General features: G+C 38.9%; 1 protein-coding gene across 3 annotated transcripts in view; it reads left to right on the plus strand.

The window, feature by feature from the left end:
• LOC118762159 overlaps positions 1–12,457 on the plus strand; it is an 82,035-nt gene extending 69,578 nt beyond the window's left edge. For all 3 annotated transcript variants that reach the window (XM_036500591.1, XM_036500593.1, XM_036500592.1), the window contains exon 6: positions 11,522–12,457. In XM_036500591.1, the coding sequence (XP_036356484.1) occupies positions 11,522–12,082 (561 nt within the window). In that variant the 3' untranslated portion in view covers positions 12,083–12,457. The remainder of the gene's footprint in view (positions 1–11,521) is intronic.
• Positions 12,458–12,755: the final 298 nt, after the last annotated feature.

The following is a 12,755-nucleotide window of genomic DNA, read 5'->3' on the forward strand; positions in this document are numbered from 1 at the left end:
GAGATGATGATGATGATGATGATGATATATGCACACACATAGTTTAAGTATATATACATGATAATATGCACCCTGTACATTCACAAAATTGGCTGGCAATGGAAGTGTATCTAGCTGTGGAAAACATGGCAAAAGATGAACCATGCAACTGAGATGTGAATTTTACAAATTGCATCATAGGGTATTCATCTAGGAAAGGAGAATTTCTGAATAAGAACTTATACTAGAAAACTCTTTAGTCCTTTTAAATGACAAAATCGCTTGCTTTTGTGTTATGAACGTCCCTTTAGTATGTGAGTGTGTGTGATTACTCTATATGTGTATGTAATCTATATCTACATATATAGTTGTGTATATATATAAGTGGTATCAAAAAGTTCCTGGGCTGGTTCTGTTGCGTGCCAACAGATGGCAGCACATGGTTGCATGTGCATTGGGAGCTAGCAGTGACCTTCATTTGGCAGTATCTAAGTGACATTGCAGTGTTTATATTGCAAATTGTGAAATATGTGGGGTTTTTTTATCACATGTATGCTGTAGTCTGCAATTTTGTCATGGACAGGAAGTTGAAATAAAGATCCACTGTGAAATTTTGCGTTAAACTTGGTAAGTCTGTTACAGAGACATTGAGCATGCTTTTGGCAAGCTTATGGCGATGAGGCAACGGGTCACATGCAATGTTTCGAGTGGCACAGGCACTTCAAAAGTAGAAGAACATCCCTGGAAGATCTGGAAGACCTGCCACGAATGTCGTCCCTGGAAATGGGGTGAAAATTCATCTGCTTGTGCATGAAGATCATCAGAGGACAACCAACGACATTGCTGATATTGTTGGTCTGTTGTATGTTTCTGTGCAGGCAATCCTAACACCTGTATTGAACATGCAGCATGTCTTTGCCAAGTTTGTCCCCAAGGTGGCGAGCTGGCAGAATTGTTAGCATGCCGGGCGAAATGCTTAGCAGTATTTCGTTTTCCACTACGTTCTGAGTTCAAATTCCACCAAGGTCAACTTTGCCTTTCATCCTTTTGGGGTCAATTAAATAAGTGCCAGTTACTGGGGTTGATATAACCGACTTAATCTGTTTGTCTGTCCTTGTTTGTCCCCTCTGTGTGTAGCTCCTTGTGGGCAGTAAAGAAATAAGTTTGTCTCCTGCCTGCTGACCACTGAGTAGAAAGAATATTGTGCCAAAGTCTGTCAAGATCTCCATCAGCATGCTGCTGATGACCCATCCTTCATGTCAAGGATAATCACTGGTGATGAGAGTTGGGTCTATGGGTACAGCCTTGAGACAAAACAGCAGTTGTTGAAATAGAAGAGGCCTTCATCTCCATGACCAAAGAAGGCATGACAAGAGCTGCAGCTCAATCAAGGGCATGCTTATCGTTTTTTTGATATTGCAGTTTTGTGCTTCAAGAATTTGTTCCCCTGGGCGAAACTATCAATCAAGAGTTCTACTGTGATGTTTTGAAGCATTTGAGGGAAGACATTTGGTGAAAGTGATTGGATCTGTGGAGTGTGAAGAATTGGATACTTCATGACAACAACGCACCCTGTTACCAAGCTTTTCTCACTCATGAGTTACTTACCAAAAACCACATGGTATCGATTCCACATCCATCCTGTTCACTAGATTTAGTACCTGTGGACTTCTATCTCTTCCCCAAGATGAAAATACAGCTCAAAGGTCACTGCTTTAACACTGTTGATGAGATCCGGAGTGAATCGCATAAGGTCCTCAATTTCATCATCATGATCATCATCGTTGAACGTCCGTTTTCTGTGCTAGCACGGGTTGGACGGTTCGACCGGGGTCTGGGAAGCCAGGAGGCTGCATCAGGCTCCAGTCTGATCTGGCAGCGTTTCTACAGCTGGATGCTCTTCCAAACGCCAACCACTCCATGAGTGTAGTGGGTACTTTTTACATGCCACCGGCACAGGTGCCAGGGAATGCTGGCAGCAGAAAGTGACTTCAAGCTTGGATTCTAAAAGTAGAAGGAATGCTGGGATTGGTGTATTGCTGCATAAGGTGACTATTTTGAAGATGATGTTAAAACTTAGGTAAATAAGTTATTTTCCATTAAGCATAGCTTGTCCGGGAGCTTTTTGATACCACCTCATATGCCCAGACAGACTGACACACACACACAAACACACACCTGCCAAAGGAAGTACTAAGTGCTTAAAGGGAATGGAACCTGTGGAAGTGGGTGTCCTAGAAAGCCATGGGATGCAATGGTGAAGGAAGTGACAAAGGACTGTGATGATTGGCAAAACATAGTGCTGGAGGTGATCCAGTCATTCATGCAAGTGAAGTGAATACTGAAATTTTGGTAGTGATGGAGGCTGGGAGATACATACATTTACATTTGGGTCTCACATCTAACTGGTATTTGCTGAACTAGAGAGAGCTTTGATAGCCTACCCATCTCTGTGGTCACTGATGAGGGATTGGAATAGATGAATAGCTTGTGAGAGCTGTACAAGTCATATAGAACCATATAGAGAGGTGCTGTTAGCAAGGTGAAAGTTAGTAATAAGTATAGTGATGAGTTCAGTATGAAGGTGGGAGTTCACCAGGGTTCAGTTCTTAGTTGTTATTTTTTTAGAAGATTATAATGAACAGAAGAGGACTATAACAGAGGAGTTTAAAACCAGCTGGCCATGTGTACTCTTTTTTGCTGAGAGCCTATTTTTTATAGCTGAATCTAATAAAATTAGAAAAGAAATTCCATCCATGGAAGCAAAACATAGAATCAAGAGGCCTTAAAGTGAATTTAGCAAAGACTAAGGTATGAGCAAATAATAAAGACAGGACCCTGCCACTATCAGGGAAATAGCCTTCCTTGATATGTAGAAGATTGATATGTGGGAGTATGTAGGATTTTATATGGCAACTCCAAAGTAAACTGTAGATGTGCAAGAGATGAATGTTACATGTGGCAGATGCACAGGGACAGTAAGTACTACAAACACTTGCAAAATTGGCTCCTAATTCCCAGATGGTTCTCTAGAAGTAGTTGATAGCTTCTGTTCCCTAGTTAACCTAATTAGCAGTCATCGTCATCGTCATTTTAAGGTCCACTTTTCCCTACTTGCATGGGTCAATCAGAATTTCTTGAGACAGATTTTCCCTGGTCAGATATGTTTTGCATGGAAATGCTTTCACAACCATCACATGATGTCAAAATGAGAGCATACACGCAAATGTGTGCATGCGTGTGCACAGCCACATCCAACCCCATACACAAGCATACAATGGGCTTCATTCATTTTCTGTCCAATAAATACACTTACTAGACATTGGTCAGCGTGGGGTTACAAGATAAGACACTGATGTTACAGTGTGGAACTGAACCCAAGACCACATGGTTGGGAAGCAAGCTTCTTAACCAAACACCCATGCCTAACTCTGCCAGATCAAGATTGGAGCCTGGTGCAGCCATCTGGTTCGCCAGCCCTCAGTCAAAATCGTCCAACCCATGCTAGCATAGAAAGCGGACGTTAAACGACGATGATGATGATGATGATGAGATGTGTGTATATATGTGTATCATGTATACTACCATGTTCTCTTCATTGGCCACTTTGATAGTCTATCATCTTTCTAATGCTTCTATCACTCACCTCTCTATATTCACCATCTTACTGCATATCCTTGTTATCATACATCTCTCTTATAAATAATCTGTCTATCAGCCATGCCACTCTCATCCATATCTGTATTGCCATATCTTTATCATTCATGCATCTAACATTCATGCCTCTATTGCTCATCTCTCAACCTCACTGTGAGACTGAAGATGGCAATGGATCTCTGTTAGTCATTGTACATTCCTTCCTCTCAATAACACTCCACCCTAGTATCTCTCATTCCTATCAACACCTTAGCTCAGCTTGCTTACTTATTTGAGGCATATGCATAAGTAGATCTTCAAAAGTAGATAGTCATGCACATATCTGTACTCATTTCTGAGTGTTTTGCATTGATATCCAACAATCACTCTCATCATTCATCATTTATCTACCTTTTGCTGTTCATTTCACTCTCTCTCTTCTCTATCGTCTAATGCTGATGGCATGATAAAATGCAGCTAGTGCATTCTGTTAAATGTGGGGTTGACGGGAACCTTTGTAGTCGAAGGTTGTCCTGTCAAAGGCATGAAACATTCAAAGAGCTGTGTGTGTGTGATATATGTTCAAAATGTGACCTCGTGTGTACCGTTGGCGATCTTTTTTTCCTCTGTCTTCCCTTCTCTGGATCTTTCCTTCTCCTATGTTTCCGACGAAGAGCTCCGCTCAAAACATTAAACCCTCCTTCTTTCTTTCTTTCCTGAGCGTCCAATAATACTATGTTTGTTCCACGTCCTCACGTTGTTGTGTTTTTTTGTGCTTTCTTGTTTGGATTAACTCTATATGTATGTATATATATATATATATATATGTATGTATATATATGTATATATGTGTATCATCATCATCATCGTTTAACGTCCGTTTTCCATGCTAGCATGGATTGGATGGTTCGACTGGGGTCTGGGAAGCCAGGAGGCTGCACCAGGCTCCAGTCTGATCTGGCAGTGTTTCTACAGCTGGATGCCCTTCCTAACGCCAACCACTCCGTGAGTGTAGTGGGTGTTTTTTATGTGCCACTGGCACAGGTGCCAGGGGAGGCTGGCAACAGCCACAATCAGTTGGTGCTTTTTACGTGAGACCGGTACGTAAGCCAGTCAAGGCGGCGCTGGCATTGGCCACGTTCGGATGGTGCTTTTTACATGCCACTGGCACAGGTATCACAACTGCAATTTCCATTTGATTTTTGATGTTGATGTACTTGGCTCAATAGGTCTCCTCAAGCAGGTTGCCCTATGATCCAAGGTAAGCACAGCAGGCTGTCCTGTGATCCAAGGCACTTTGGATGGGCTGGGGCTTCTATGTGAAGCTGGTGCAGGAAACATATATATGTATATATACCTTATATACTTGTGTAAATGTTAAATTTTAGACCAGTGTAAGGTATGGACACATAAGAGGTGCAGCAATATCAAAGGAGAGCTAACTGGGAAGATAGTTTTTGTATGTGGCAGAAGTTCAGGAGCAATAAATGCTGAAAATGTGCAGAGAACAACTTCCGCCACATTCCAGGGAGAAAAAGTAGTTGATAGCTTCCATTACCTAGGTGAACAAGTCAGTAGCCGGGGTGGATGCACTGAAAGTGTAGCTGCTAGAATAAGAATAGCCTGGGCAAAGTTCAGAGAACTCTTACTTCTGCTGGTCACAAAGGGCCTCTCACTCAGAGTAAAAGGTAGAGTGTATGACGCATGTGTTACAAACAGCCATGCTACATGGCAGTGAAACATGGGCCATGACTGTTGAGGACATGCGTTAGCTTGCAAGGAATGAAGCCAGTATGCTCCGATGGATGTGTAATGTCAGTGTGCATACTCGACAGAGTGTAAGTGCCTTGAGAGAAAAGTTGGACCTAAGAAGCATCAGTTGTGGTGTGCAAGAGAGACATTTGCTGGTATGGTTATGTGGCGAGAATGGATGAAGGTAGTTGTGTGAAAAAGTACCACACCCTAGCGGTTGAGACAACCTGTGGAAGAGGTAGACCCAGGAAGACCTGGGATGAGGTGGTGAAGCATGACCTTCGATCATTAGGCCTCACCAACAGCAATGACTAGTGACCGAAACCTTTGGAAATATGCTGTGCTTGAGAAGATCCAGCAAGCCAAGTGAGATCATAATCAGTGGTATAACCAGTCCACTTATGCATACCTTTCCTTCAATGGACACTAAACTCTGCTTGTGAAGACCTGTTGAGGCAAGTGAAATTGAAATCGAAATCAAATTCAATGACAGGTATCCGTGCTAGTGGAGCGCTAAGAGCACCATCCGTGTGTGATCGTTGCCAGAGCAGCAAACTGGCTTCCGTGCCGGTGGCACCTAAAAAGCACCATTCGAGTGTGATTGTTATCAGCACCGCCTTACTGGCACCTGTGCTGCTGGTATGTGAAAAAACATTTGTGCGAGGTCTTTACCGGTGCCACTGGACTGGCTCCTGTGCAGGTGGCACATAAAAAACACCATTTAAGCGTGGCCATTGCCAGTACCGCATGACTGGCTCTCGTGCCGGTGACATGTAAAAGCACCCACTACACTCTCAGAGTGGTTGGAGTTAGGAAGGGCATCTAGCTGTAGAAACTCTGCCTGATCAGATTGGAGCCTGGTGCAGCCATCCGGTTCGCCAGTCCTCAGTCAAATCGTCCAACCCATGCTAGCATGGAAAGCAGACGTTAAACGATGATTATGATGATGATAATAAGCTATATATACATATGTAATAAATTATGTATGTAATAAATTATATATACTCTCTTTTACTCTCTTACTTGTTTCAGTCATTTGACTGTGGCCATGCTGGAGTACCGCCTTTAGTCAAGCAAATCGACCCCAGGACTTATTCTTTGTAAGCCAAGTACTTATTCTCTGTGTTTACGTCCCTGTAACTTAGAATAAGTACTAGGCTTACGAAGAATAAATCCTGGAGTTGATTTGCTTGACTAAAGGTAGTGCTCCAGCATGGCCACAGTCACATGACTGAAACACACACACACATACACACACAAATATGTGTGTGTGTGTAGTCAGAAAGCTTCTTTGCTCTGAAGAAATATGCTATTTTGAGAAATACTGTACAAATATTAATATAAGTATGCTTATTACATTTTTCTTGGTACCATTATGAGAAAGCATTACACATTATTGCTTTTTTGTTCAAAACAATAGAACATTTCAATAGAAGCTAATATATAAATTAAGGAAAACTGAATCACATGCAGTGTCAGATGATGATGATTTTTATCATTGTTATGACTGTTTCTATGACATAGCAACTCAATTAGATCATTTGGTAAATCCAAACAGCTAGCATTTATATATCTACATAATGTATATACGTTTGTGACATGCGTTATGAATATTTATAAGCAAAGGCTCTAAATATCAATCCTTCCAATTCGTCTTTCCAGGCCTTTATAACTGATAGATTATCTAAAACTATAATTACACAGCCTTTATCACAGCTCCATTCAGAAAGAGTAGTTCATACTTAGAAAACAATAACATAACCAGACAGTAGCCCGTATGTAATCAACCTTGAATGTTTTGCCAAGAATATGACTTCACACTAGCAGTAGAATATTAACAAAAGAACTAATACGACCTGACACAAAGTAAAAAGTAAAACAAAAAATTACAGCTAGCAATTATAGTCTGGAAGATAACTCTCGGAAGTTAATGCTTTGTTTCAGAGTTAAGTCCCTTGTAAATTTCAGTTGGGGCGAAAATATGAATATACATATATATATATATATATATATATATATATATATATATATATATATATATATCGTTGTATAGGGCAGAGCAGTGTAAGATCAATTAAACGATTCGTCAGATTAGCAAAGAAGGATGTTGAATAAAAATTTACAAAGAAGAATGTTTAATAAGAATGAAATGAATGAAGTAAAAGAAAACCAGTTACAAGATTATATGTATATGTATGTCAATGTGCTCATATATATATATATATATATATATAAAACGCCCCGCCCCCGTCCAATGGACGGTGCTGCGTTGTCAAACATTTAAACCAAATTTTTTCAAAACAACTTGTCTGACCGTTCCATAGGCCTCCCCTTTGAGAAACACCGATTTAAACTAAATTTGAGACACCAGCAAAAGAAGAAATAAAGATAGATTTTTTTTCTATTCCAAAGAAAAACGATTTTATTCACACAAATATGCAACTGAGGAGTTTAAAGTACCAGTAATGATAAGGCTGTTGACTGGGAGAACACAAACATGGTTTAAATTTTGAAGTGCTTTTGTTCTAATTATGTCTTAAAGACTGAGAAAGTTGCTCCAAATATAAGCTACATGTGTTTATTATATTCTTATACTGGTGGTGCTTGGTTATACCAAATACATCAATATAAATTTATACTTAAACTAGCAGTATCGCCCGGCGTTGCTTGGATTTGTTTCAACCCTTTAGAATAGGAATTTTTGAAAAGTAAAAATTTTACATTATGTAGCTTGTTATTCTCTTTAAGTGAACATTTTTCTGGTTGAAATACACCAACAAATGGCGACACAGCAGTAAAAAAATCGTAAAAAATAGGCATTTTCATTATATAAAAAGCATCTTTTGATGTAAATAATTTTTGGTGTTAACATGGTCCAATTTGAATATTTTCTTCTATGGAAGGAAGAGCAAGCCTTCTATCATACTCTCAATTTTGGTCAACTTGTGCTTCAGGGTCTTGGAGGAGATAGTGTTAGTCGAAGGCTACCAAACCTGCCACACACAGACAACTTCAGCTTTATATATAGAGATTGATAATGTTTCAGAACACCAGGCAGTAGCAATACATGAACTCTTTAGTTATTGAATACACATTACTTTCATTATTTTACTTGGGTATTCTGCAAAAGGCCGATTTGGCTGCTATTTCTAGCAGGTAGACAATGTAAAGACTCTTTGTAACATGCATGTGTTGGTTTTGTTATTGTTGGTTAACCCCAGGCTACCATCTTTTTTTTCTGGAGAGCTATGTCCAAAGGCATCCCAGCTGTGACCATTTTGACATTGTAGGAATATAAAAGACAACATTATCTATTATTATATTGTTATGTAAAGTTTGAGGGGCATTTAGCTGCTATTTTGAACAACTCTAACGACTCCCTGCTCCATACCATTCATTGTTCATCAACACAGAATACTACAAATTCATTACTAAAATCTCTTTCCTTCCCTCACAGGTTAATCATTCAATATATTTATGTTTCTCTTTTGTTGTACTGATTTAACATTAATGTTTCTAATTGTTATTTCTTTAATGTCCACGCAGGAGTGGCTGTGTGGTAAGTAGCTTGCTAACCAACCACATGGTTCCAGGTTCAGTCCCACTGCGTGGCATCTTGGGCAAGTGTCTTCTGCTATAGCCTCGGGCCGACCAATGCCTTGTGAGTGGATTTGGTAGACGGAAACTGAAAGAAGCCTCTCGTATATATGTATATATATATAAGTGTGTGTGTATATGCTTGTGTGTCTGTGTTTGTCTCCCTAGCATTGCTTGACAACCGATGCTGGTGTGTTTACGTCGCCGTCACTTAGCGGTTCGGCAAAAGAGACCGATAAAATAAGTACTGGGCTTACAAAGAATAAGTCCTGAGGTCGATTTGCTCGACTAAAGGCGGTGCTCCAGCATGGCCGCAGTCAAATGACTGAAACAAGTAAAAGAGTAAAAGAGTAAGGGGCTACACACAGAAGGGACAAACAAACGGATGAAGTCCATTATATCGACCCCAGTGCATAACTGGTACTTATTTAGTCAACCTCGAAAGGATGAAAGGCAAAAAAAAAATCGTTTATATGCTCTGGTTGCAGTCTATCCATACTTTGCTCTGACTGATAATGCTCATACTTTTAGCCGAATGATATTCAGGGATCAAAAAATAAATGCTGCAGCTGTACTAACCCTTCACCTGGTTGAGTATCTTCCTGCATACTATAACATGTAGTGTTTTCCTTTTATTTGTCTGTATGGCTTAGTCAGAGGAGGAAATATAGTACTTTACTCTTTTACTCTTTTACTTGTTTCAGTCAGTTGACTGCGGCCATGCTGGAGCACCGCCTTTAATCGAGCAACTCGACCCCGGGACTTATTCTTTTGTAAGCCCAGTACTTATTCTATCGGTGTCTTTTGCCGAACCGCTAAGTAACGGGGACATAAACACACCAGCATCGGTTGTCAAGCAATGCTAGGGGGACAAACACAGACACACACACACGCATATATATACATATATACGACGGGCTCCTTTCAGTTTCCGTCTACCAAATCCACTCACAAGGCTTTGGTCGGCCCGAGGCTATAGTAGAAGACACTTGCCCAAGGTGCCATGCAGTGGGACTGAACCCGGAACCATGTGGTTGGTAAACAAGCTACTTACCACACAGCCACTCCTGCGCCTACTCATGAACTTTTATTAAACTTGACCAATATTTTTCAAGCAATGAACAATTTTCATCAAAACAATGATATAATTTGTTGACTTAGAACTTATTGCAAAGCTGCATGATAAACAACATTTTTGTCTTCCCATTTAGGGGTCAGTACAATTTTTTTTCCCTGTCTAACCTGTTTCTTTCTCTCTCTTTCTGTTGATTGTTTTCAGCCCTCACCATCACCAGTACCACCACCACCATCAATACCTTTGACTTTGCTGCCTTCCCCTCCATCACCATCACCACTGTCTTTCACATTGCTTAATATCACCGTCATCCCTGACTGATCACCACCACTATCACCACTGTCGCCTCTGCCTCTATCACAATTACAGCTCATACTATTACTATCACTCCATTACCATCACAACCGTCAATCTACTACCATCTCTATGCTTACTGTTACTCTCACACCCATCAGGAGGAATAAGGGAAGTGTCCTTGAATAGTGAGAGAGCGGGGTCAAAGTGTGACACAGAAATTCGTTTTGGCATTTATATATATATATATATATATATCATCATCATCATCATCGTTTAATGCCCGCTTTCCATGCTAGCATGGGTTGGATGGTTCAACTGGGGTCTGGGAAGCCCGAAGCTGCACCAGGCCAGTCAGATCTGGCAGTGTTTCTACAGCTGGATGCCCTTCCTAACGCCAACCACTCCGTGAGTGTAGTGGGTGTTTTTTATGTGCCACCGACACAGGTGCCAGACGAGGCTGATATATATATATATATAACGAGGGAGATAAATTGAATATTAATCTAATTAATATCAATTTAAAACCAGTAGCCTAGCATATATAAAAAATCTGAAAAATCAGAAAAAATTTCAATACATGTATATATTTATGGATAACCACTAGGTGGATAACCAATATGCTAGAAGATCTTCTTCTAGCATATTGGTTATCCATAAATATATACCTGTATATATATATATATATATATATATATGAATTTTTTACGTAATAAGATAAAAAAACCCAAGGCTGTATAGATAGAGCATTTATAGATAGAAGGTCTTACAGCTGTTTCTAGGATATTAATTAATAATATCCCTTCATTGGAGACAGTGTGAGAGGAAAGTTAAGTCATAGTTAGTTAAGATGTGATACAAAATAGAGAGTGAGGTGGAGGAAAGAAAATAGATGTAAGATATGTATGAGTATTGAATTTGTAAATCCGTTTTATAGGCATAATGGTATATATGCAATATTCCAATATCCTTTGAGTAAAATCCAAATATATATATATATATATATATATATATATATATATATAAGAATTTCAAATAATTCATGTAATACATTTTCTGATATGCAAAATTTTGCACTTATGATAATCAATACCGATTTTTTGTCAGTTATTTTATATCATTTATGTTTTAAAATCTTTTTATAGACTAGAGTATTTTTCAATTTTTTGTTTTTTTTTTCTTTTCTAGATACATACACACTTTGCTGCTGATTACAAAGATTTCTCAATTCCAGAGAAAGATAAAGAAAATATTCCATCCACCAATTCTCTTGCTGAGTATGAACATTCTGCATTGGCGTATGCAGAGAACGGTGGTAATGATATCATAAAGGAGAATAACATCAAAGCCAACAAGAATATTTACTATGGTATCGTTAACCAGGCTAATATTATGCAAGAGAACTGCTTTGTTAGTGGAGATAATGAAATGCTTGTTGGTATAAAAAGTAAGGAACTATCATCTAGAGATGATGGTCATATGCAACAGCAACAATCTCAGCAGGAAAGTCATTCATTGTCTCAAATAGATATTTGTTCTGAACACCAAACAGGTATGAATCTCTCTTCAAAATTTACCAAACCTCTTTTGAATAAAGATGTTCTGTATGAAAGACCAACATCTTGGCAACCTTTAGAAACATTGACTCAGAATTATGGTAACCACAATGGCAGCTATAACTGTGAAATACCAGTTTATAAAAACCAGTATATTTTCTTTCCTCAGTATTATAACAATAATATCAAATAGCCGATATTTGTTCATTGTTTATTATTGTTGTTGTTATATTGTTGTGTTTACTTTTAAAGTTACTTAAGTTATTGTTTATTATTATTATTATGAGTGGTAGACAGCAGAATTGGTTGAGTGGTGAACAAAATGGCTTGAAGTATTTAGTTATGACTCTCTGCATTCCGAGTTCAAATCCCCACCAAGGCTGACTTTGCCATTCATCCTTCTGAGGTTGAAAAAATAATTACCAGTAAAACACTGGGGTTGATATAATTAACTATCCATTTTCTATCAAATTTGTGGCCTTGTACCTGGGTGAGAATCATTATTATTAAGATATATCACATTCATTGTACAGGTTTATTTGTTGCTAATAAAATACATTCCACTGATTGTATTGTTATAACCAACTTATTATTTCCATGAATTTATCACTCCCAATAGTTTGCATTTTCTGAGCTATGTTTTTTTCTATGCTCCTATCTCTCTCTCTTGCTGTTTAACCTTCTGTCTTCATGCATACACATATATATTGCCATAATCATCATCATCATTTCAAATTCATTTTTCCATGCTGGAACATGTTGGATGGTTCTCACAACATTTCACTACTTGTTGCAGTCCTTCACCATCTGATACATCACAACAACTAAGGAAAATCAACCAACATTGTCGTTGTGTATGTCATATT

The sequence above is a fragment of the Octopus sinensis genome, linkage group LG2, assembly GCF_006345805.1.
Source record: "Octopus sinensis linkage group LG2, ASM634580v1, whole genome shotgun sequence".
NCBI lineage: Eukaryota > Metazoa > Mollusca > Cephalopoda > Octopoda > Octopodidae > Octopus > Octopus sinensis.